Raw genomic sequence first — 26047 nt, forward strand, 5'->3', positions numbered from 1 at the left:
GGTGAACCGGCTTATACTCGAGTCAATAAGCTTTCCCAGGTTTTTGTAGGAAAATTAGGTGCCTCGGTTTATATTCGGGTCGGCTTATACTCGGGTATATACAGTAATTAATAATTGGAATAATGTAGGAAATGCAGTGTTACAAGTTTAAAAATATAAGAAACTGCAAAAGGAGTAGGGGAAGTCAAAATATGCATATTTATTGGGAAATATTGAATTTGTGTTTTTGTCAAAATATTTTTTGAAACACACACACACACCTATATATAACCTCCCAGACTAGCCTCTGACACATGGGATTATTCTGCTCAGATACCCCAGCTAGAGACAGTCCCACATCTCCTCATCTGGATGTCAACCTTATGATTTACCTCCTGGAAAATATACAAAGCAATTCCTGCCTTCTTCTGTCATGCTGGGATGCTCCAAAAGGATTGTTTATTTACTACTATGATTATTGTATATATATTTTTTGTATCCTTCATTTTCCCCAGACCGGGACTCAAGGCGGCTTACGCAAATTAAAACAACACAGATAAATACAGAAAGCTAAAAACATAGAAAAGATAACCATGTATATCACCTTGCGCTTTTTGGAGGCAAAGGTGGTGTATAGATAAAACAAATAAACAAATCCCTCATCCATCCCATCCCCTGTCGGTAAGTCCATAAAAACAAAACAAAGCCAGAACCCTTCCTCCACTCACACTGGTAAATCTGCAGAAATGTCTCCATCAGCTTCCTGGTGAAGACGGGCTCTGGGAGGTCGCGGAAGTACTGCTTGAGCAGGTCGGCCACGTCGTAGGCCGACTGGCCCTCATAGCTCACGTGGTCCGGGGAAGCTTCGTTCATGTGCCTCAGGGCCTGGATCCGGGACTTGACTCCGGACTTACGGAAAATGCCGACCTGCTCAGAGACACCAGAGAAGGAGAGAGGGAAAGATCTTACAAAGGAAAATGCAAGAACCCTTGAGCCAAAGAGCTCTGAGGGCTTCTCTTTTGTGGAGTCCAAACGTTAGCCAAGCTGACTTTGCAAAGGGTTGGGCTAGATGACCCATGGGATCTCTTCTAGCCCTACAGTTCCATGATTCTCAGACATTTTCACAGAGCGTCCAAACCAGGACTCTGCAGCGGAGGTTTGATTTGTGTTTCCTCCAGTTTAAAAATTGTGCTTTTTAAAATGGAATGCCATGTCAGTTTGCATTTCTTAGTACAGAAAGTATTGAACTGATGTGTAGAGATCTTTCCTATTCTAATTAATTCAAGAAGGTTCTGGAAGCTTCTCTGTGTGAAAGAAACAAGCAGAAGGTTCATGATGTTTGGGTTATTCCTTCAGAGAAGCTGAGTACAGCTGGCTTAAACCAGTTCTCTTATCTCTTTCTGTCAAGAGTGGCTGGGGAAACCCAGCCAGATGGGCAGGGTATAAATATTATTATTATTATTATTATTATTATTATTATTATTATTATTATTATTATTATTATTATCATCATGCTGACTATAATAATAGGCCAGAAGGATTTCACATTTCTCTTTCTTTCTGTCTTTCTTTCCTTCTGGTGTGGTGTTCTGTACATAGTATGCTTAGTGTTAAGGTTTAGTCTTATTATAAGTTATTGTAAGTTTAAGTTAAGTCTGCTGCAACTGGATTTCTTATGGACAGTGCCAATCCTGAACATATTGGATTTGTGACCATTATGCTCATTTGCCTTCAGTAGCAGTAAAGCTCTGCTAGATGAAATATTAATTGCCTCTGGTCTATTTTTGGGGGGAATCCTGCAACGTGTTTAAGTTTTTACTCTGCTAACTATACATTGGAATCTACTCTGGATCAATATTGAGTAGAATTTTATGACGTGTCAGGCATCATCGCCAACACCATGAAATAAAAGGGATATCTGGGACCTAACGTAACAAATTTCTGTATCTAAATCAAGTATGTCAGTATTACAAGGCTCCATGTAATCCAAATGGGTCTACAACCCCCTGCACCTTCTTGCTCCAAGTCCAGGGCATTACAAAGAGACACTGTCTCCCCATAACTACATTATCCTGCCAGAGATGTGGCCTTACCTGTGTATCGTTGGATGGCATTTTCACTTCTTGCCCCCAGTTATTTTTTTTTTGAGAAATAATAATTCTGGCAGAGCTACATTTCCCAGAGGGGCTTCCTAGGGAACTCTGGGAATTGTAGCTCCGGGAGGCAGGAATGGATGACCCTTGGGGTCCCTTCCAGCCCTAAAATTCTATGGTTCTAACAGCCCTGCCGGATGGAGCTGGCGGGTGTTGCCATCTGAGGCAGCCAGAGGAGAATACGTTGGCAAAGGCTGCTGCAGGAGACCAGACCTCCGCAGGGGCAGGTTGCCGGCACCCCAAGACTTCAGAAGGGCTGTGGCTGAGGCAAAGCCCAGCTGAGCCTGCCGAGGTCCCCTCACCTGGTCCAGACACTGGCTGCGTATGTAGCGCATTGCCTGCTGAATGCTCTGGGGCAGCGGTTGTCCAGTCCTCTGGACGTGGACGAGTGGTGGGACCCCAAAGACTCTCTTGTCCCTGTAGTTTGGGGTCTTGCTCCTCTTCATGAACTTTGGCACCGCCCTGCCGGAGGATAGAAGGGGTAGGGGGGTCAATAGGGAATTGCAAATATCCAGATAACCAGCTTTTATCATTTTCTCTTGCATCCCATTGCTGACCTTGGTTCAGTTCGGTTTCATTTTTACGTTACAGGTAGGTAGCCGTGTTGGTCTGCCATAGTCAAAACAAAATAAAATTCCTTCCAGTAGCACCTTAGAGACCAACCAAGTTTGTTCTTGGTATGAGCTTTCATGTGCATGCACACTTCTTCAGATACACTATTGGTATGGAATCATACTAAGAACAAACTTAGTTTGTCTCTAAGGTGCTACTGGAAGGATTTTTTTTTTTCATTTTTACTTATTTGTTTTGTGAAGCCTTAGTTTTGTTATTTGGGTTGTATGGCTCAATTCAATGAAAATACTATAGAAAAAATAAATAAAGGGATTGTGAGCCCTTGCTGGGAATGCCTGTCCCGTTCTGTCAAAGGAAAGCAGAGGAGATAGGAGGGGGATGTGTGTCTCCAAGGGCTGACTGCCCAGCCTGAGCAGGATTCGGCCTAGCTCTTCTTCTCCCCTGGCACACCCCCCCCCCCCAAAAAAACCACCCTATGGCTTAAACAGTTAAACTGAACAAATGCAGGGAAGAATACAGCAACTTGGCATCAGAAGGATGGAGTAGGAAAGGGGGAGTCCCCAGGGCTCTCTGCTTTGTTGTTCATACAGTTGGAAGGCACCAACTCAAGGCTCATCTGGTCCAACCGCCTGCAATGCAGGAACCACAGCTAAAGCATCCCTGGCAGGTGGCAGTTTTTATTAGCACATTCCTGCCTTATTTCCCAGAGTAAAATGCTGCTGCTCCCACCTTGTGCTCCAGGTAATAAAGGCCTGTCCCCTTCTCTCCCTAGTAAGAGCATAAATTTACAGGGAATTTCAACACTGCCTCCCCCTGCCCCCCCAACTGTCTATTTTCCTTCTTTTCCTGCAACTGCAATCTGTCCCCCAGCAGAAATGCACATCCCAAGCCCCATCAGCATTTACAAACACTTACCCTCTCCCACAATAGGTAAAGGAAGTTGCGGGACACGTTTTGAGCAGAGGTTCGGTGGCCATCTGTTGGGGATTCTTTAGCTGCCATTTTTGCAGTGCGGGGGGCGGGGGGTTGGACTAAATGGCAACACAACAATTTCCTGATTCTCTGTTTCCGCATTAATAATCTTCTCTGCCACACATGTGGCAGAGAGAGAATGGATAACAGAGGCTTCAGAGGTGTGTCAATTTATTCAGGCCAATGAGGGCAGTGCCCTTGAAGAAGCACCCTTGAAGATGCCAGTCAACTAAAGATATATACATACTATACAGGATCCTAGAATTGCAGTGCTGGAAGGTAACCCAAGGGTCATCTATTCTAACCCCCCATGCCTGGGGCCAAATACTCCCTCCTTTCCCTTTCCTTTCCACACCTTCTAATGGATATTTCAGACCACAACGTTCCTTGGCAGAATCTCTCTGCTGACTCACCAAGACCAGCTCTGCTTGTGGGGGACAGAGTATTTCTCCATGATGGCTGTGAGGCGAAGGAGGGAGCATTTTTGGAGGAGGTTGAGCTGGGCGGCGGATTGGCGGTTGATCTCCAAGGAAGCAGAGTTCAGGCTGGGTCGGTGGGAGTTCTGGAAGCTGTGCCAGCGAAGCTTCCTGGGTGGGGAGGAAGAACAGACGTCACTGATTTATCTCAACCTCAACCAGCTTTGCCACCTGCCACTCAAAGTGGACCCTCAGCTCGGCTCCAACCGTGCTGCCCAGAATGGGAAACACAGGACTAGAGGTGGGGTCTGGTCTGACCACTGCAGAATAGAGCGGCACGATTAGAATCACAGAGTTGGAAGGGACCCCATGGGTCATCATCAGTCCAACTTAGGAGTGTGCAGAAGGCAAAAAGTCAAATCCTCCATCCACAAAGAGAAGAAACCTAATTTAGAAATGAATTCATGAAAAGAAAAGGGGGGGGGGTCTAGCTATTTTGAAGGGAAGATGCAGCAAAGGAGAAATAGCAAACTTTAGCTGTTATATTTTTAGGGGTGCCATCAAAAAGATGCAGACATCTAAATGGTACCAAAATTCACAGGGGTGCTATTTCCATTTCGGCTCACGAGAGGGCACCAAACCTCCAACCTGAGTTGGGACATTTTCCCGCCATTGGTTTAGTTGACTAAAGAGAACTCGCTGGCTTCTGTAATTGCTCCCGGGCTATACCACAGGCTGCCCGGAATCATCTTCAAAACTGATGCACAACACACCCATGGTACCAGTCCATAAGGGCCCTGCCGTGTTAAGGCAAAGGCTAGTGCATCGTAGAATCCTAGGGCTGTGGAGTTGTAAGGGACCCCAGAGATCATCTAGCCCAACCCCCTGCAACCCATGTTATATAAACGTTGTTATTACTATGGTTATCACCCACTGCATTTCCAACAGCTGCTTCTCTCCTTACGGGCAGCACTGACCACATTTGCCAAATGCCAATTTAAAAAGAAAAATGGGAAATCCTAGGAGTCCGAGCGCAGTCCCGTGGCAAATCAAAAGAAAAAAAGGGTTGACAATTCCACATTGTTACGTGTGAGAGGCTTCTTGACTCCCAGAAAACTCAAAAATTGTGTAAAGCAAAACTCCAGGCAAACACAGCAGGATTGCAACCTGCAAGGAGACCCTGCAGAACAATTGCTGGGTGGAAAGAGGGAGGAAAAGAGGGACAAATTCCAGGAAGTGCCTCCCAACATCCTGACTGCAAGGTTGGATGGCCACCTGTCAGGGATTCTTGAGCTGCGATTCCTACCTTGCAGGGGGTTGGACTAGATGACCCTTGGGATCCCTTCCAACCCAACAATTCCAGGATTCTACTACTCTGGCTCTCCTCAAAACACCCAGTGTGCCACACTGTTTTCCTATAGAAGTACGGTGTGATCTTCTGGTTCTTGTCAAACCAAGCTGCAGGGGGTTGGTCTGGATGACCATGGGGACCCCACCCACCTCGACAATTCCTTGACCCCCTACCTGCAAGGCCTGGTGAGGGAAGCGCCCACCCCGGAGTCTCTCCGCTCCCTCATTCCCAGGTCCTCCGCCTCGTTCAGGGAGTTGGCCGTGCTGTCAAAGTCGCTGGCCGAAGTGCCAATGTCCGACACGGAGCGCTCCTCAAAGTTTGGGGTGGCGGGCTCCCCTCCGGAGTCCGTCTCTTCCCCGCCACCGATGCTTCCGCCCTCCGGGTCTAGCTGGATGGCCTCAGACCACAGCTCCACCTTCCTCTGCAGCCCCCAAACGTGCTCCAGGATCTCGTCTAGGTTCTCGTAGATGACGTCCCCGTCCAGGCCAAACAGGTCGTCCGTGACGCTGCTGGACTCGGGCACATTGTCATAGAGGCTGGTGCAGCTGCCTGTGGAGCCGCACGAGGGCCGCCTCAGCCGGCACTCCAAGGCCTCTCCTGTCCTGCTGCCCATCCCAACCTCGCCTGGCGAGAGGCCCGAAGCCGGGCCGCTAGATTTCCAGTCAGGCAAACACCCGCTCTCGAGCGGGCACAGGCTTTCGATGGAGAGAGACTTCGGGAAAGTGCCCGGCTTGTAGTCTCTGGGGATGTGGACCAAATAGTCCCTCTCGAACAGGTCGTGGTGGCCCAATCCGCCAGCATCCCAGGGGGTGCCCTTGCCCCGGCCTGCCTCATAGTCCTCCAGGTAAACGCTACCATGTTTGGGCTGCTCCCCAGCTGAGCCCAAGGCCCCGTTGGCCCGGCGCCCTCTTGAGGGAAGCGTTTTGCTGCCGCAGGAAGAAGGCGGCACCCCGCTTCTTGGGCCTTTTGAGGAGCTCCACCAGGACTCGGCACCTGCCCCATCTTCTTTTGGGGCCTTGGCAGAGTCCAGCTTCTCCTTGTCCTTCCTCCTGAGGGATTCGATCCTCCTGAGGAAGCTCCGAGTCCGGCGTTTCCTGCCGTCTCCCTTGCTGGTCCCGCTCATGTCCTGGGACTGGTCGATGGGCGAGGGGTCCTCCAAGCTGGGGATGGAGAGGGTCAAGGTCGGAGAATCCCGGGTGGAGGACGGGTCAGCGAGAGCAGGACACTCGCCCGTGCTGGGGTCGCTGTGGAGAGAGGAGGCCTCCAGCTCAGCACTCAGGTCAGTGAGGATGCTCTCCTGGCTGGGCAGCTTCCTCATGGTGGAGGCTGCCTCCGGGCTGCGGGAGAGGAAATCGTCGGAGCCGATTCGGGACCACCTACGGCTGTCTCTCTGGAAAGCCCACCGATCGCTGATGGCGCAGAAGTCCTCGTCTCCCGAGTCATCATTCTAAAGCAAGCACAGGAAAGAATCCCTCAGTTACTGGGATTTATTTTATTTTAATTTTCTAACCCATTGCTTTCTCCAAGGAGCTGAAGGTGGAGCTATGTGGTTCTCCTCTTCATTTAATCCCAACAACAACAACCATGCGTGGTCTCCCAGGTCGCTAGTCTGACACTCTGACCGCTACAAACTGGTTGTTCTTCTCCCTCCCCATTTGAGCCCCACAACACCCCTTTTGAGAAAGGCCAGAGGCAGTGACTGGTCAACCTGTGAGCTTTGTGGCCAAGTGAGGAATTTGAGCCCTAGCCTCTCCCAGGTCCTCAACTCTAATACCTACACCACACTGACTGTACTAATTAGACTGTAGCATGTTCAGAAAAGCTGAGAAGGGGCCAGGGGGTCATCTAGTCCAACCCCCTGCAATGCAAGAACCACAGGGTCTGTTCTGTGTTGTTTAAAAACCTTTAATAAAGCGATTTGGGTGGCAGCGAGGGAGAAAACCTGACTGAGACCTGCTTTCTGCTGTGCTAGGTCTGCCTGAGCTTCCTTCCCCAGGGTCCAGGTTCGATTCCTCTGGGCCCCTCCCGGCCCCCCCTATCTGAGGGCCCAGGCGTACCTGTTTTCGCTGAAAGTGGACCTCCAGCTTCATCGAGGCGCACGAGTTCAGTGTCACGAGTCTCCTGCAAGGAGCAAAGGAGAGGGGCTTTTGTCTGGCTTGGCCGTCCTGTCCCAGCTGCCGCCGGCCGGGCTATTTAAAAACAAGCGGCTCTTGTTTCGGGGCACCGTCACTTGTCCCGCAAACAGCTGGGGATCAAGTGACCACGCGCGGCTCTCTCCAGGGATGCTGTGGGTGGGGGTGCCAGTTCAGGCCAATAGAGGGGGAGCTATGGGCACTAAGCAACCAACACGTGTGGCTCAGCAGCCCCAGTGAGGCGCTTCCAGCTGCTCAAACATGCGGGCGACCGGCTGGGCGTCACTTTCATCTCACGCCAGCAACTGCGACCCGAGTCCAGAGAAATGTCCCCCCGGCCTCCTGCCCCCTAACAGAAAGTTCCTGGAGTGTGGAGCCAGCTGGCAAGGAGATTAAAGCCTGGCCCCCAACACAGACACACGGTGATCACAGAATCATACGAGTTGGAAGGGACCCCCAAGGGTCATCCAGTCCAACCCCCTGCAATGCAGGAACCATGTATTCCTTCTAAGGGGTTACCAGGCTAAAAGGTATCAGTCAAGGGCACTGGGCCAGGCCTTAGGCCTCTGAGAAGCCCCACCCCAACTTCCCAAGCTGATTAACACACATGCTACGGTATTTATTTGTATTTTGAGATGGTGGGCTGTTTATCTTGGCAAAGCCCAAGAGCTGCCTGGTCAAAATTAAATTAAATTAAATTAAAACAGGCCCAGAGCATCGGAACAACGTTGACAATGGAATAACCAGTAGCAAATTGGGGAGGGCAGTTTAAAATAGTAGCAATAGCAGCAGTAGCCATTACAATTTTAAAAAGCTAGACAAGTTGATAATAAATTTACTGAAAGGGGGAGCATTGTGGTAGGTTTTGGAATGTGAAAGTGCAACCCCATTTGTGGCGTTACGTGCAGGGCAATAATCTCATCAAGGAACCTGGTTTACGTGGATTAAAGTTAACGCAGGAATCCTAATGTTGCCCAAATGATCGCAACGAAGCACAAGAGGGAAGGAGCAGCAGGCTTGGGGGGGGGGTGACCCAAAACAAGGGGGATTTAGGAGGAAAAAAGCATCTGAGGGAGCAAACTCCCCCTGCGACCCGTCCCCTAGTTTTTCTACAGAGCTATAACTTCACAGAATTGTAGAGTTGGATTGGACCCCAAGGGCCATCCCTACAATGCAAGAATCACTGCTACAGAATCCCCGAGAGATGGCCATCTAAACTCTGCTTAAAAACCTGCAGCGAAGGAGGGTCCAGCACCTTCCGAGGGAGTCTGCTCTACTGCCAAACCGCTCTTGCCACCGGCAACTCAAAGGAAGACTTGGGAGCCACATTTAAGAACGGCTCTTCAATTTAGCCATGGCTTCAGGTTTCCTGTATGTGACCTCATCTGTGACGTCAACTTCCAGAGCTCAGTCAAGCTCACATCCTGCAGCATCTCCACCCTCTGGGCTTATCCCAGTCATGGCAGCGTGTCAGAGCTGGCACCCCTAGAAAACCCAACCAGCCTTATACTGAGCAGCAAGATGCTCTGGACCGAGGTGCGAGTTTGGATTCATCAGCCCCAGAAGCCGCGGTTTGCCCGTCAAGCAAATGGACAGAATATTTCCCCAGACCCAAATGGGTTTGTCAGAGAGGACAGGCCAGGTCCCAGGATCACCCTCCCCACCTCACTGAGCCAGTTGACAGTCAGCTGCTTGACAGGACCAGGAAAGGTCAGACCTCCGCATCCCCTGAGCTGCCCTCTCCAACGCCACCCTCTGACCACAACGACGTGCTTCCCCATTTCCTTCCATTTCAATCTTTTGGCAACAGTGACCATTTTTATTTTTTTTATTTTAACCTGCAGAGGGATTTGAGGGAATCCTGGTCCAAGAAGCTGTGGTCCTTCTTCACAGAGGCAATGTCGAGAGGGAAGAGGGATTCTGAGGATGAGAAGGAGGAGAGAAGAGTTTGATCGGGAAGATGGACGGCTGTTTGAAGGTGCTGGAGGACAAGACAGTTGTCCACAGTGGCGGCAGTGGTGGAAGAAGGGACACCTGTATTTCTGCTGCCCTGCCAAATGCCCTCTCTATGCTCACTTCTAGGCTCCATCCTAACTTGAATTCACCAGCCCGCTATCACTTTCTGTAAGTAGCACTTTGCAATTTAGGAATCATACCACACCGGCTTAGAAACTGGCGCTCAGCACCCTGCAAATCCCAGCTTCCATTTAATACAAAGCAAGTTCCTAGTCCTTAATGCTGCCAAAGGACATGTGTCAGAATAAGAGAGCAACTTGTGCTGAAGACTACGGGCTTCGTGAACTCCAAAATTTAAACTGGCATTTTGTACGTGTGTATGTGTGATTTAAACGAATCCTTTGTTTGCAAACCGCTTATTTGCCATTAAGAGGTGTGCAACTTTTATTTAACTGAGAAATAAATGCATGCAGAGCAAGAGCGAAGGAAACTGTAGCCACTGGGGAGGGCTGGGGAGTGACATGGGGCCTCTCAGACCCCATGAAGCTCTACTTGGTCCTGTTTTTCTCCAGCCAAGAGTTCTTCCCTCAGATTTTCCCCCATGGCTTTCAAGTTCCCCCATTGCAGGGGCTTGGACTAGATGACCTTTGGTGTCCCTTCCAACTCTAAAATTCTATTTTTCTGTTATTCCTACATGAAGGGCTAGTATTGTGGGTTGTTCGTTGTTTTCAAAACAAAGCTTGATCTCATCAGGAGAATGCACACATCCCAAAAGAAGCCTTCAAACACCTAAGAACCCCCCCTCCCCAATTCTAAAAACCAAACAAAAACAGACCCATATGCACCCACCCCACCCTCACAAAGAGGCAGCCTGAAAAACTATCAGCCATTCTTGTCTTGCGCGGACGTGATGGGAGGGGAGGTATCCGACTGGCACAATGGCTGGCTGCGCTTTGCTGCCGGGGGCTTCCTCCGATTGTCCTGGCCCCGTAACTCTCCTGTCCTCCAGCTAAGGCAGAGCTCAGGCTTTTGTTTGGCTCTCCCTTGCCATGTGCGGACAGGAAACAAAAGTCAGCCTGGAGACCCTGTGCTGAGTATGGTTTGCGTTGTAAATTATATGGCATGCAGGAAGAATCCAAGTGGCTGTGGAAGAGCTCTTCCTGTCAGAACGTTCTTCCTGAGGTACAGTTGGAAACTCCTTCCTTGTCACTGCAAACCATTGGTTCTGCTCCTGCTCCCTGGAGCAGCAGAAAACAAGCTTGCTTCATCTCCTCCTGTGGGACAGCCCTTCAGATATTTCAAGATGGCTCTCATATAACCTCTCTGTCTTCCCTTCTATGATTCTTGCTGTCAATCAGAAGGCTCATGAATATTTACTTTTCCTCCACGCTGTCTAGGCACGGGTCTGGAGGTTCCAGGTCTGTGTCTGAGCATTTTTATTTTATTTTTCGTCCTAGCACTTTCCCCGAGAAAACCTGCGTTTTACTGCTGAATTGGAGTAAATGGCAACCGGGTTTTCCACAGGCTGCCGTTTGCTCCGTTTCAGCTGTAAAATGTGGGTTTTCCCAGGGAAAGCGCCAGGATAAAAACCAAAACTGCTTGGACACTAGAAATACAGCACAAAAGGAAGTGTGCATGAGCCCAGAATCCCCAAGTGCTTGAAAACTCCCCTTATACCTGAGGAGGCAGTGAAAAGATGGCCAAGATCCCCTATCTTTGACAGAAGCACCTTCCTCAACGCCAGCCAGGAAGTGAGCAAGAGGATGTCTTGTCAGGGAGGGGGCAGGAGTCCAACTCAGATGGCCACCAGGAACCTCTGAGAGGAGGACTGCTAGGTTCTGTCACTGTGGGCCAGTGGGGGCCAAATGTCCACTGCAGGAGAAAAGCAGAAGCTCAGCTGGCCCTTTGGGTGGATGTGGAAGACATGGACAAACCCCTTAAAACTCCCATCTGGGTTTAAAGGGGAGACACTAGGGTGGTTCCCAGAGAAGAAGAGGGAAAGAATCCCTCTGAAATGAAGTGGCTGCATGCTCCACAGGCTGGCAGGCAGCAAAACAAACACAGCCGGAGTGGGAGGTTTCCTACATTTCTTCCCCCAAACTTCATGTAAAAAGCGTTTCTCATGCAGACATCGCCTGACGCTTCCTTTGGCTCAGTCAGTCTCAGATGGAGACCCATGTGGTGGCTGCAGCAGCTTTGGAAGAGGTTTCCGACAGGAAGAGCTGTCCCAACAGTGGAACAGACTCCCCTTGGATAATGGAGGACCGTCCTTCTCTTGAAGTTTTCATACAGAGGATGGGTGGCCATTTGTCTGGGATTCTTTAACTGCGATTCCTGCACTGAAGCAGGTTAGGCTGGTCCTCCCCAATTCTACCATTCTGTGATTCCATAATATCTTACTGGGGGGAGGCAGAGACTGGCAGCCATCTGAGGAGGGACCTCACCTGGACATCTAGGGAGGGTGGGTCTTCAGTAAACACAGCAAGAGAGGTGAACCAGCCAACCACACAGTCACAGGGTGGACTGGTCTGCGTGTCAGGCTGGTCCTCCCCTTCCCCACTTCATCCCAAAGGAATTGCATGCAGACGTGATTCTCTTACCTTCGTAGAGCTGGGCATACTGAGGAAAGCCAGCCGCTCGCAGCCAGTCACAGGCCTTGGCAGCCTCAGCCTCTGTAAGAGAGCAAACGGACAGATCTGAGGAGGAGCTACGGGCAGATGTCTCCGGTAAAAACAAGGAACCAAACATCTGAAATGCTATGATACCACTTTAAACCATCGTGGCTTCCCCCTGAAACACCCTGGGGACTGTAGTTTGTTCAAGGTGCTGAGAGTTATCAGGAGACCCCCCCCCATTCCCTTCACAGAGCTGTGATTCCCAGAGTTCCCTCAGAAGAAAAATCAATCGTTGAACCTCTGTGGGAAACACAGCTCTGTGAGGGGAATAGGGTAGCCTCCAATTCTAGGCTGCCTCAACAGAGGTCTAGTGTCTCGGTTGAGGGAAGTCACAGTACTAGTCTTGGTCAGACTCCACCTGGAGTTCTGTGTCCAGTTCTGGGCACCACAGTTAAAGAAGGATACTGACAAGCTGGGAGGTGTGCAAAGAAGGGCAACTAAGATGATCAAGGCTTTGGATACCAAGGATTTGGATAAGGAACAATTGAGGGAGTTGGGGATGTTTGGCCTGGATCAAAGGATAAAGAGAGGACATATGATAGCCATCTTCAAATATCTAAAGGGCTTTCACCTGGAAGATGGAATCAATGGCTCCAAGTTACAAGGAAGGAGAATCCAAACAGACATCAGGAATAACTTTTTGACAGTAAGAGCTGTTTGACAGTAGAATGATCTCCCTCGGGAGGTTGTGGGCTCTCCTTCCTTGGAGGTTTTTAAGCAGAAGTTGGATGACCTTCTGTCATGGATGCTTTAGTTGAGATTCCTGTATAGCAGGGTGTTGGCTTAGATGATCCTTGGGATCCATTCCAACTCTACCATTCTAGGATTCTAGGATTCTGTCCCTCCCACCCCAGGAAGATATCTGTACAAACTGAGTAGTAACTGGAGAACAGAGTTGGCCATCCCCATTCCCCCCCCCCCACTGTTCAGACATCAGTTCCTCTTTTTACTTGCAAAACAAGGACTTGACCCAGTGAATTCCACCACACATAGATACCATCCCTTTGCAAAGGACTAGTCTACCACCCTCCATACATAGCACACATCTTCACCAAAGCAAGAAACAGCAAGAGGTCTGGTATCCACAAAGAGCATTGGGAAGAAGTCAGCAAGGGAGCTACAAAAGGGCTTCTGTCATTCCTTTCAGAGCATCCTGGAGGTTCATGATCACCCCTGAAGGTGGACGGTTTCACCAGGATACAACAGCTGAAGCTTTGCAGGCCTGATCAGCTCTCTGCATGGCCTCTTGGGATCCATGCAGACGCTGACCCAGGCTGGGATCTCTGCAAGGCGAGTCAGGCAGCCATTCCAGAGCAGCAAGGAAAACAGGGTGTGTTGCTCAGACGTGACCTGAGAACCTGATGAACTCTGCTTCACATCAGCAATGGAAACGTGAACTTCCTTCCCGCTGTTCCACAAAGCAATGGATAAGGGATGGAGGAGGGGGCAGGAAAGGAGGAAGAAATCTGCCTTCCCTTTGGCCAGTCGGAACAGGGTTTGTTTTCGTACCACGGCTGCACACGCAAATAAAAAAATAAGTAAAAAAAGCAAAGCATTCTAGTGCAGGGTGGGGCAAGTGAAAAATGCCTCTCTGGACATCAGCATCAAAAAGTGGTCCAAGCCAAGAAACAGCAAGAGATCTGTTATCTCCGAAGGAATTACAGGAACCATCCAGGATTCAGACCCTTTCCACCATCACAAAGCAAACTGTTGAAGGAATTGTATGATTTGTTGCATTGGAAGGGACCCCCCACCCACCCACCCAAAGGACCATCTAGTTCAACCCCCTGCAAGGCAGTACTTAGATTCCAGCAAATATTATTAATCCTGTACAATATTAGAACAAAACAAACTGAATGGATGTATGGGAATTCCGATGTAAACAGGTTCCAAAATGCCATTTAATTGTCCTTCTGGGTTACCTCTAGTCTTGCTGCAACCACACAAAAAACCACTCAAAGCGGTTTACAAAAATAGATGAAACAATAAAATTATCTATTAGAAGAGTTGCCAACGATAATTTCAGAGTTTTGAAATAACAACAGACTAAAAACAGATTGAAACTCGCACAAGCTATCTAAACATCTGGGTAGGCTTGCCTAAACCAAAATATTTTTAGCAGGTGCCAAAAAAAGTACAGAGAAGGCCCCTGCCTGGCATCAATAGGCAGGGAGTTCCGAAGTTCAGGTGCCACTACACTAAAAGATCGAGGAATTGCAAGTGTGGAATGGGGATCATGTGGCAGCTGCAACAGCACCAATTCTGCTGATCAAAGCGGCTGAGTGGTTGTACGGGGGATACAGCGATCTTACAGGTAAACTGATCCTAAGTTGTTCAGGGTTTTAGCAGTAACACCTTGAACTTGGCCCAGAAGCAAATCGGCAACTGGTGTAGATCCCTGAGCACAGGTGGTTTGTGCTGCCAAGGCCTCCCTCCTGTGACCAATTGTGCTGCAGCATCCTCTACTAAACGCAGCTCATGAATCTAGTGCAGGGGGAGCCTCACATAGACAAGCTGTCACCTAGGGAGCAATTCTCTGCATTTAGTTCCCATCTGCATACTGTATTGGGTTGCGGTCTCCATGCTTGTTGTATTGTTGTCTCCATGCTTGCTGTTTGCGTTTGATCACATTGTCGCAGCTACTTCAATATGTTGCTAGTAAGTCTTGTGTTTTTGGTTGTTGTTGTTGTTTTATAAAAAGTTTGCTTATACAGCACTGTTAAGCAAAGATTGTGATGTTGTTGCAAAACTGTCAGGAATTGATACTGCATTTACCTGAAAGCTGTTTTGCAACACACACACACACACACCCCCTGAATGTCATCTAGTCCAACCCCTTGCAATGCTGGGATCGTAGCTCAAGAATTCCATGAACACAATTGTGAAAAAGTAGGATATGCATCAAATTATTTTCCCAGAGAGGGAGGTTGGTAATTCTAGTAAAATTTGCTCACTGGGTCTTAACTTCTAGCCTCAATGTAATCGAAAAAGCCGCCCCTGACACGCCACCGATCCCAACAAGGCAGTGGGGGAAAGACTGCAAAAGAGGACACCCCCAAAACTAGGCACACATATGTTTCCCAGGCAAAAGGCTAGAAAGGATCAATGGGGGGGGGGGTTAAGCAGAGGTTGGATGGCCATCTGTCATGGATGCTTCAGTTGTGATTTCTGCATTGCAGGGGGTCGGACCCAAGGAGATCATTTATTGCATATATATATATATTTTTAAACTTATTGGTTTCCATTGTTAAATGCTCTGAACTGAGGTTGTACTGAAGTAAAACAGAGTAGCTTGATAGGCACCTAACCAATGCCTGGGTATGCAGGAATGTTTTCAGATTTGTGATTCCTGCACTGCAGGCGGGGTTAAACTATGTGAAGAAGAAGAAGAGGAGGAGGAGGAGGAGGAGGAGGAGGGAGGGAGGGGGGAGGGGAGGAGTTTGGATTTGATATCCCGCTTTATCACTACCCTAAGGAGTCTCAAAGCGGCTAACCTTCTCCTTTCCCTTCCTCCCCCACAACAAACACTCTGTGAGGTGAGTGGGGCTGAGAGACTTCAAAGAAGTGTGACTAGCCCAAGCTCACCCAGCAGCTGCATGTGGAGGAGTGGGGAAGCGAACTGGGTTCACCAGATTACGAGTCCACCACTCTTAACCACTACACCACACTGGCTCTCATATGACCCTCAGGGGTCCCTTGCAACTCTACAGTTCTAACTTTCCCTCCCTCCCCCTCTCTCTTATTTTACAAATTGAACAGGACTGCCTATTCTACTATTTAAAACAAATAAAGACACAAGAACAATGCCTGCCTACGCCATGGTCAAGCTGGGCATTTAGAAAAACTTGACAAAGCACTCAGCTGAGCAGAGGTAAGGAGGCATGGAGACAAAACTCAGATGTTACTGCTCAACCACACAACATGCCACGGCCTGGTGACAGGGCAGCCCCTGTGTGCTTGCCTCCCGACTCATCTGTCCCCACCCCAACCCCCCTCTACAATTCTAGGACCCTACAACCGAAGTTTCCCCATCTGGCTTTGCCACAGCAATCAACTTGCAACCTATTAGTGAAACATAAAAAGAGCCCTGTAGGATCAGGCCCATCTAGTCCAGCATCCTGTTCTCAGTTAGCCCAATCAGATGCCTGTGGAAAACCCACAGGCGGGTATTCGAGTTCAAGAGCCGCTCTGCCCTCTTGCGGTTTCCAGCAACTGCGATTCAGAAGCATCTTTGCCTCCAACTGTGGATAGCAGAGCACAGCCATCTGTGCCTAGCAGATGGGCATGTTCAACAAATAAAAGGACTTGAGGAGGATAAAAGAGGCCACACTCAGAAGGATGTCTCTCCACAAGGCTTGGGAACAGTCTGGACCATCCCATCCTGCACACATGACTGCAGCTTTTACCCATCGGCAGTGCTGTCCTGCCCTGGGCCTCAGCACCAGCAAACCAAGGACTCTGCCTGGAACTTCCACCCACACAGGAAGAGTGAACAGCATGCGCCAAATATGATCTCACGGAATCGCAATGCAAGACAGCAACAGCGTTGTGGACATTACGGAGAGCATAGAAAAGGAAGACACCCTCCCTCCCTCTCTCTGGGGTCAGTCTGCAGGTGGAAGGCCATCGGTTAAATCAGCTGCCTGGGTCCCAAACAAGAGATGCTGGCTTCTAAGCAAGCCCACCAGCAATTCCACTCGGTTCACAGGATCCCACCCCAAGGGACCAGGCTTAGGCTGCTTGAGCAGCTGGATGAACCCCGACTGTCGGTTTTAGAATTATTAGCTCCCACGACTGGGTCCAGGCTGGAGTCGCAGAAGCATAGAATTGTACTGTTGGAAGGGACCCCAAGGGTAATCCAGCCCAACCCCCCTGCAATGCATGAATGACAACCAATTCCTGGGAAGTGGCCACCCAACTTCTGTTTAAAAGCTTCCAATGAATCACAGGATCAGAGAGGGGGAAGGTACGCCAAAGGGTCATCGAGTCAGGCCCCGTGAAATGAAGAAACCACAACGATGTTTATAGCAGTTTAGCTTTCAGGCCTCCCTCACATGATCTGTAAAAGAACCAGCACTTTACATTGTGCCCAGAAGCAGAACAGCCATCACCCCATAGCATAGCAGGACCATAGAATGGTCCAACCAGCAGCATTGCAAGAAGCACTGCTGAAGAATCCATCCAACTCCTGCTTGAAACCTGCCAAAGAAAGAGAGTCCACCAGCTCCCGAGGGAGTCCACTCCACTGTCAAACAGCTTACTGTTAGAAAGTTCCTCCTGATGTTTAGTCAGAATCTCCTTTCCTGTCATTTGGAGCGTTTGCCAGATTAGGAATGCAGAGACCGAAGGCCTTTAGTTGGGGCTCTGCACAACCTGGTGCCCCAGTGACGTTGACCCAACAGAATAGACTTTAACTAGTCAAACCAATAAGTTCCTTACTGGTTAACTACTCTTCGATTCCTGCACTGCAGGAGGTTGGACTAGATGAGCCCTTGGGGATCCTTCCAATTCTACAATTCAATTATTCTAAACTGGCCAAGGTGGAGAAGCAAGCAGACTCTCCGCAACCTGCAAGCATCCATTGCAGCCAAACATCCAGATCCACTCCTGGTATGGAAAACATCACGCAAGCAGCACATGGGTCCTGTGGTTTGGACTGCTGGTTTTCCCAGACTGTCTCAATCCTGCCTGTGTTTACTGACAAGTCCCCGCTACCCTGTTTCCACATTAATTTGCATCTTTAAAAAAAAAGTATGAAAAATTAACTTGTGTATTTCATCTCCATGCAGGCATTTCTAAATGTGATTCATTTTAGAACATTACACATTTTGGTATGTTTTTTTTGAGCTGAGACCTGTCACCACCAACTTTGGAGAAGTGCAAAATCTGTAGGGTAATTCTCTTCCGATCCGTGTATTCGTCTGGGAGGTGCAAACCGAGTCGATTTTCTTTCAGAAATAAAAGAAACCCAGACCAAACCAAACCGGATTCCTCTCATAGAACAGTAGTGTTGGAAGGGAATCCCAAAGGTGATCTAGTGCAAGCCTCTGCAATGCATGAATCAAGGCGAAAGAATCCCTGACAGGTGGATCTCCTTCCTTCCAAGATGCTCCCTCAGAATAGCCTGGGTTTCACCTGCCGACACAGAATGTGTCCTGGTCCTCAATGTTTTCAAAGCCAAGATTCTTCCCTGCTTTGGCACCTGAAAGTGGGTGTTTCAGCTCCTTGGGATCCCATCCTCCTCCCCCCCCCCCACTTTTGGCCTTCAACCTAGCTCTCCACAGGAAAAGCCTCCCTCCCACTCGCTCCTGGGTGGACCTTTCTGTTGCTCAGTGGTCCCGTGGCGCCAGAAGATGAAGCCGCAATGTTGTTTTCTGTGAAACAGGAGGGTGGTTGTCTCCCTGGAGGAATTCCAGTCACCCAGAATTTGAGGAAAGCTCAGGATCCTGAAACAACTCTCCTCTGCAAATATGTGAGAGCAGAGGGATTCAGAAGAGAGGGACGGGATGTGCATGGAAGGCGTTGCAAGGACCCAAAAGAGCAGATTTAGAGCCCAGTCTCATGTGTGTTTACTCAGGTGCAAGGGAAGGGAGAACTGGTAACAGCGAGCACAGCAAAGAGGGAGAGCTTCCATCTTGCCTCAGCTGCAAGAGACCCTCGGTGGTCTTAGGCACTCCGTTGACAATGGAGCGGCCTGTCTTGCAGGGGTTTAGATTAGATGACCTCTGGGTTACCTTCCAACGCTGCTATTCTATGATTCCAGGACAACCTGGGAGTTCCCCTCTGTGAGCTAACAGTCCCCATGGGCGGAAATTTGCCCAGCATCTCCAGAGGAGACTGAGAGGTGATAAGAGCCACCTTCAAATATCTGAAGGGCTTTCACACGGAAGATGGAAGGAAGCTTGTTTTCTGCTGCTCCAGGGAAGAGGACCCAAACCAATGGATTCGAATTTCAAGAAAGGAGATTCCCATTAGACATTAGGAAGAACTTTCTGATGGTAAGAGCTGTTCGACAGTGGAACGGACTTCCTCAGAGGTTGGGTGGCCATCTGTCAGGGATTCCTTAGCTGTGATTCCTGCACTGCAGGGGGTTGGACTAGATGACTCTTGGGAGACCCCTCCAACTCTACAATTCTGTGATTCTATGACATAAAATGCCCTTACCAGATGAAGGTGTGGAAATGAGGTCTGTAGGAACAACAACAACAACAACAACAACAACAACAACAACAACAACAACAACAACAACGAGAGGCAGCTACTGCCAAACCCTATCTGTCCTTAAGACTGTTAAGCAGCTGCAGTGCCAGGAGTCAAGCACCCATGACCTCCTCTCCTCCCGCACAGTGACAAACAGGCCTGTCAGAAATGGTTTCTGAAGCATGTCATGGGGTCCCAAACAGAGAAAAGAGCCGTCCTTTGTGCACAGGCGTATCCTTGCCAGGAATGCAGGGAACATTTCAAAACAGGATGCAGAGAGCAATTGGCCTCAGGCAGCATTGCTGAACCGACAGTCGGGGGCTGTCTGGAGGGAAGGAGACTGGCCAGAGAGCTGCCTAGGGTCTCTCTGTGGCCCTCCAAGTCACCAAGTAGCTTTGGCAGGTCTCTGATTGCTGTTTGTTCCGACTGAGCTTTAAAGAGCAGGGTGGTGGTTGGAGGGGGGGTTTGCGGGGGAGGGATGCTCCAGAGGGGGAAGGAAAGAGATGCTTGGAAATGGAGCACAGACTATTCCTGGAAAGATCTGAGGAAAGGCAAGTGTGCATAAGCCCTGAAACTGAGGAGCAATATGCAACCTGGCATGGCAATTTGACAGCCAATAATTCCCCACTTTCCCCTGCAGAGCATGATTCAGGCCAGCTTTTCCCTAAAGAGGGGAAGAAACAAAGGCTTGTAGCGTTTGCGGAAAGGCCAAACTCCCCTTAACTGATTATTCCTCAACTGCAACCTCTCCCCTCAGAGGTTTTAATCCTTATTTATCTTCCATTGAGGTGGACCTCTTTCTGCTACGCTGGATAGGAGGCTAAGGTCGCCAAATTTTTCAGAAATGTTAGCCCCACAGGCAGTGTGTGTCTCTGAGCAGGTCCAAAGTTCTTTGAACACAGCAAGAAGCAGCCAAATGCCACGAAGGGCCTGCAGAATGCCTGACCTCCTGAAAGGAATCCATCCGCTCCTTTGACTGGGCTGCCTCCACCTTCCTGGCCTCTTCCTGAAAGTGGGGGCTCTGTTGGTGGTCCTACAAATATTTCCACTGGCTAGAAAGGAAATCACATTGGGCTGCAACCTGACCTTGCTTCACCGGATGAGATTTAGCTAAAATTTACAGAAGGATAAAAAGCAAAATCCCCAGAGCAAGAAGTTTGTTTTTGAAGAGGGGTGAAAAGAGAGAGATTGTGCCTTAAAAAATTAAAAAAAGACAGTGCAGTTTCCCTCTGTTCAGGTTTTCTAAGCACTGATATTCACAATAAAACACATATCTTTTCAATGTGCAACGTTTTTAACTAGCTAAGATAACCGATGAACAGGTCAGACAGCAGGAAGCATGAAAGCTAGGATGAGAAAGAAGGAAGGAAATGCAAGAGAGTTTCAGCTCATTTCCTGGACTGCTTGGGTTTTGCCTAGGAATCCACAGCACATGGGACATAACTGCAAAAAGGCAGAAGAGCCCTCCTGAGGGACAAAAGGTGGCAATCCTGTGAGGGCGATGCATCCTTTTGCAAAAGGGAAATGGAAATCCAGAGTTTTCGAAGGTGACTATTGTGCTTAGCTCTCCCATTCAGAAATTGCCCTCACAGGCAACAGGCAATCTCTCCTCCTCCCCACCTTTCTTCGGTGAGGAGAAGAGTTGTGCAATCCTGAAGACGCCACAAAAGGGTGTTGTGCAAATATGATAAAGCTGGAGGAATTTTACTGGTATGCATGGATCTCCTAAAAGGTTCTGGGCTTGTCTGTGCATCGCAGCATTTTGCTACGAGGGGCGCCCAGAGAAAGTATCTCGTCCTCTCCAACCCAGACCCAACCAATTGGAGGATGGGATGCATGTCATTTACAAAACCAATCTTATAAACACTGGACATGCCAAAAAGGATCATAGAATTGTAGGGTTGGAAGGAACGAACACCCTAAGGGACACCTAGCCCAGCTCTCTGCAATGAGAGGCATAAAAATCCTTGGAGTGATGCTGGAAGAGGAAAAGAGAGAACGCTGTTATTTTATTCCCTTTTCGAATGTAAGAAGCGCATTTCCTGTTCTGAAATTTATAAGCTTCCATTTAAGGGGAAAGATAAGGCACTTTATCATTCACACATACCGCACGCCCCCTGCCCCCCACGCAAAATGTCCTGATGTAACTTGGACAACAATTCCCATCATCCCTGACCACTGGTCCTGCTAGCTAGGGATGATGGGAGTTGTAGTCCAAAAACAGCTGGAGACCCAAGCTTGGGAAACACTGTTGTACACAATACTTAGATTCCTGTGTCTCATACGTTTGTTTACTAGCACCCGACGAAGAGTAAAAACCCTCCGCAGACCTTCCCTGCACAACACGGAAAGACTAGTGCTTAGGTGAACATTGAACATGCCTTCAATTTCTAGCAATTACACTAGAAGAGGGGTGAGCCACATCTAACCTGTAGTCCAGTCTTCACCCTCCAGTTTAGCCTGCGAGGTTCCTTCTCCCAAACCATAGCTAGTTGACACTGCCCGGTCAATGCAGCCAACACAGCAGGATTTAACCAACCTCCCCCCCCCCCTCCCTCCATTCAGATCTGGTGCTTCAGGACTTCCAGACACTGAGTCATCTGCTAACCTTGTGATGTCAGGTGATGGACAGGTTGCCAGATTCGCTCACCTGTGACATTTGGCCCAAGAGGCCCATCTTGCTAAGCTGGGGGAAAAGATTGCCCGCTGCTAATAAACAACTTTATGATGATGGCAACAACATCAACAAGAAGGAAATCACAGTTAATTTGCCCAAACTCACAGTACCAGTGGAACAAGTGGAATAGGCATCTTAAATAAGTTGGAAAACTTTAAAAAAAAAAATCCCCATAGGGAGTGGGCAAAAGCAGGGGGGGGTGGTGAGACTGCGATACCAGCTTACTTCGCCCTCCCCCATCATGACACAAAGTTCAGTTGACTCTAGAAAAAGTTTTTAATCCCTTTTCCGTAGGAGTTGGCTACAGGGTCACTGCTTTCAGATGTGAGCTCCAGAGGTTAAGCACCAGATTCTTATGGTTATTTAGTGAGATGCTCACCCACCCCATAACCCCAACTTAAATGGGATTTTCAGGCTCACATGAATGAGAGGTTGCTTCTGGTCAGGTAACCATGTGGAAAGGCTTGTGCCCAAATCTGAGGAGCTTTCCAGGAGACCTGAAGATCGACAGCTGCAGGCCACCTTGTCAGAAGCTGTAGGAGCCTTTATATATAATATAGCAGGGTTAAACGTTTCCTTATTTAAATTTGCACAGCAGCAAGCGGATTGCTGACTCGTTTGAGTACTTTTAAATAATTATGTCTTCTACCTTCCTGTCTTCTTGGTTGTTAATCCCCTTTGTCCCTCTTAAAAGAAAAATACACATGAATATGAATGATAACAAAATAAACTAGTTTACTGTCGGATTCATTGAGTACATACTTAGATTGCAAAAGATATAAACTATGTATTAGATATTAGTGAGTCCTAAAAAGACTCCATCAGAGCATTTACTACTTAACATTTCTTTCCGCAGCAGCCTAACAGACCAACGGACCAAACGAGTCAGCAATCCACTTGGTGCAGTGTAAATTTAAATAAGGAAACATTTAACCCTGCTATATTATATATAAACGTTCCTACAGAAGCAAGATTCTGCTTTGAAGGTTCCCTTATTTCTTTAGGAAGTCACCAAAAAAGAATAGAGACCCAAGGCTCATCTAGTCCAACCTTCTGCAATGCAGGAATATGAATAAGGGAGAAAATGGCTTCTTATCAAAACTGAAGTTGAACAAGTGAACAAAGGAATTTTTGAAGAAAAAATATGGAATCTGGTGAAGACATATCTGGACTGAAACTCCCATCACACTCAGCTTGTTGTATAACTTTTCTCTTACCCAGAATGCACCACAAGAAACCTGGCAATATTTAGACCTTCATTATCTGACTAGTCAATATTATTATGGTGTTGGACTCTCTTTCGCTGGAGGTTTTTAAAAGGAGGTTGAGTTTCTATCTGTCAAGGATTCTTTAGCTGTGGTTGCTGTATTGCAGGGGCTTGGACTAGATGACTTCTGTTTAAAAGCCTCCTGCAAATCATAGAAAAATAAAAATGTAGAGTTTGAAGGGACTCTGAGAGTCATCTAGTCCAACCCCCTGCAATGGAAGAATCACAGCTTAAAGAATCTCTGACAGATGGTCCCTCAACTTCCGTTTAAAACCTTTAATGAATCCTATAATTCTAAGGTTGGAAGGGACCCCAAGTGTCATCTAGACCAACCCCCTGCAATGTACGTCACCTGGATGCTAGCAGCAACACAAACTTGTACAGCTCAAAAATGGAAGACATTACACGACATGAATCTCTTTCTCTGCAGGACAAAAATGTGTGAGCTCTGGCTATCCCTGAGAAAATAGCCCACAAATTAGTGGTTTCTTAAGGCACAGAAGATCCAGAACATTTTCTGCAATGTTTGGTAGGACTTTATTTCCTATGTATCAAATTCAGATACACAAGATTCTTTCCCGAGGCCAAATTGCAAAATTTGGGTATCATGGAGTGTTTGGGTTTCTTTTCTTTAAATCTATTTTCTATCACCCATCAAATTCACACGGTAAGCCAAGTGTCTTGACACCATCCACTTCAGCTAGCGAACCATAACATAGTCCATCTCTCTTCCCTTGGGCTCTATGTTGCTCCATCTTTGGCTTACCTAAAAAATGATCCCAGGATGTGCTGACTTTGAGATCCCTCGGCCCAAGGGGCCAGAATGGGAGAGAGATGCCCCCAGAATTGTTTTCTCTTGATCCTCGACCCGCCCCCCCCCCCGCCCCTTTCCATTTTCTCAAAGGCAGAAAGCACAGCACTGGGAGAATATTAGAAAACATCTTTTACGGTGGTATTATCCAAAATAGAGGGGCACGAAACTAAGGCACTTCTCACTTCCCCTCCCCTAGCCAGATCTCAAACCCAAATACAGTACTGTAAATTTGTCCAGAATTCTCACATTTCCAAAGCCGTGTGTGTGTGTGTGTGTGTGTGTAGACCAGATTTCACCTCTGCTCACCTACAAGAAACAAAGCCAGAAATGAAACAATGGAAGCCATTGACAAGGGGTCAGGAAAACCGCCTGCGTGCGATGAAATACTATCTTCAAACAAGATGTGTTTGGATAAGCCCGGTTTCGTAACTCGCTTCTTCCGATGTGAAAAAGTCACAATAACAGAAATCAACATGGTTGTAAGTTCGGGCATTTCGACATCTCACACAAGGAAATCGTGGAATCATAGTGTTGGAAGGGGCCACAGGATTCACTGAGCCCAACCTCCTTCAATGAAGGAATCACAGCTAAAGAATCATAGCTAAAGATAACCACCCAGCCTCTGCTTAAAAACCTCTCATGAAGGAGAGCCCACCACCTTCTGAAGGAGCCTGTCACTTCGCATTTTCTCATCGCAAGTTTTTACAGACATGTTTATGTTCTCTTTCTTTGTCTACCTGGTCATTTTGTAACTTGTCCGAGGCACAGTGGATGCTGTAGTTTTAGGGCAGTGGGTCTGTCACCTCCCTCAGCTTAACAATAGATTTGGTTGATTCAATAATATATGATATTATTCCCCTTTTTAACATGCATCCCACCCATGAAGAGTAATGGGTTTTATTCCATACTATGTTTAAAAGTAGAATCAGCCTATTTTTATTGTACCAGCCTGATGCGTATTTCTGTTGTTGTTAGCCCAATTAAAACAAACAAACAAACAAAACAAAACAGGAGCAGTTTATAAAGTATCCATATAGGGACAGTTTGCATGACCTTCTTCCTTCCACAAGGAAACTGACACAAGTCAAGGAGTGCAGATTTCTTTGAGGGAATCTGTGGTGACATTAAGAAAAATCTGGTTCTCTCTGTTCCAAGCCCGCCACTTTGGTCCCAGCCCTCTTCCGCTTCCAGCGCTATGCCAAATATAAACTTGCCTACAGGAAATGCCTTTAAAGAAACCGGCACCTCCCTGAATCCTGGAGCAGGCAAGGAAATAAACCATCTCAGCTCATGAAAGAAGCTACTCAGCTCTATCCTGCTGGGGAGCAGCCTTAACCCCTTGTGTCCTGCAAATGCTCATGGAACCAGTTGAGAGAAGGGAAACGGGAAAACAGGATTCACCTCAAAGTTACGTTTTCGCTTACGAAAACGAATAGAAGGACGACGCTCTGCAATCTACCTTCCATCTCTTAACATGACCATTCCACTGAAATTGGAAAACTGGGCTATTTCCTTCGCCAGAATGGCTAATGCTGGGTTTCTCCAGTTCTGTGCTATGCTATTACAATCTTCAGAACAAAGTTGCCTGAAATTAACAATGTGCTTTAGGGTACGATTTGTTGGGTGGGGTTTCCAAAAAGCCTGGCTGCGGACACATCCCATCTCCCAGGCAAGTGATAATTTCAATAAAGAAGTGGTCTGAACATTGATTTACTTGTGGTTGTCATGTAAACGCGTCGCTCCCACGACGTTTTCGTTCATCACAAATGTTCTGCACATGGGTGTGATTATTATTATATTTATTAGTTGCTTTCCCTTCAGAAGGAAACTCAAAACAACTTACAAAAAAATAAGAGGAGCCCTGCTGGATCAGGCCAGTGGC

At 48.0% G+C, this 26047-nt stretch overlaps 1 protein-coding gene across 4 annotated transcripts in view; it reads right to left on the reverse strand.

Moving 5' to 3' along the window:
• Positions 1 to 26047, reverse strand: part of STARD8 (StAR related lipid transfer domain containing 8) — a 63764-nt gene that overhangs the window by 5540 nt on the left and 32177 nt on the right. For all 4 annotated transcript variants that reach the window (XM_033156610.1, XM_033156609.1, XM_033156611.1 and 1 more), the window contains 7 exons: positions 12133 to 12204; positions 9415 to 9496; positions 7502 to 7565; positions 5618 to 6891; positions 4091 to 4264; positions 2435 to 2594; positions 708 to 906 (listed from right to left, as the gene is read on the reverse strand). In XM_033156610.1, the coding sequence (XP_033012501.1) occupies positions 708 to 906; positions 2435 to 2594; positions 4091 to 4264; positions 5618 to 6891; positions 7502 to 7565; positions 9415 to 9496; positions 12133 to 12204 (2025 nt within the window). The remainder of the gene's footprint in view (positions 1 to 707; positions 907 to 2434; positions 2595 to 4090; positions 4265 to 5617; positions 6892 to 7501; positions 7566 to 9414; positions 9497 to 12132; positions 12205 to 26047) is intronic.

The sequence above is a fragment of the Lacerta agilis genome, chromosome 8 (assembly GCF_009819535.1).
Source record: "Lacerta agilis isolate rLacAgi1 chromosome 8, rLacAgi1.pri, whole genome shotgun sequence".
Taxonomy (NCBI): Eukaryota; Metazoa; Chordata; class Lepidosauria; order Squamata; family Lacertidae; genus Lacerta; species Lacerta agilis.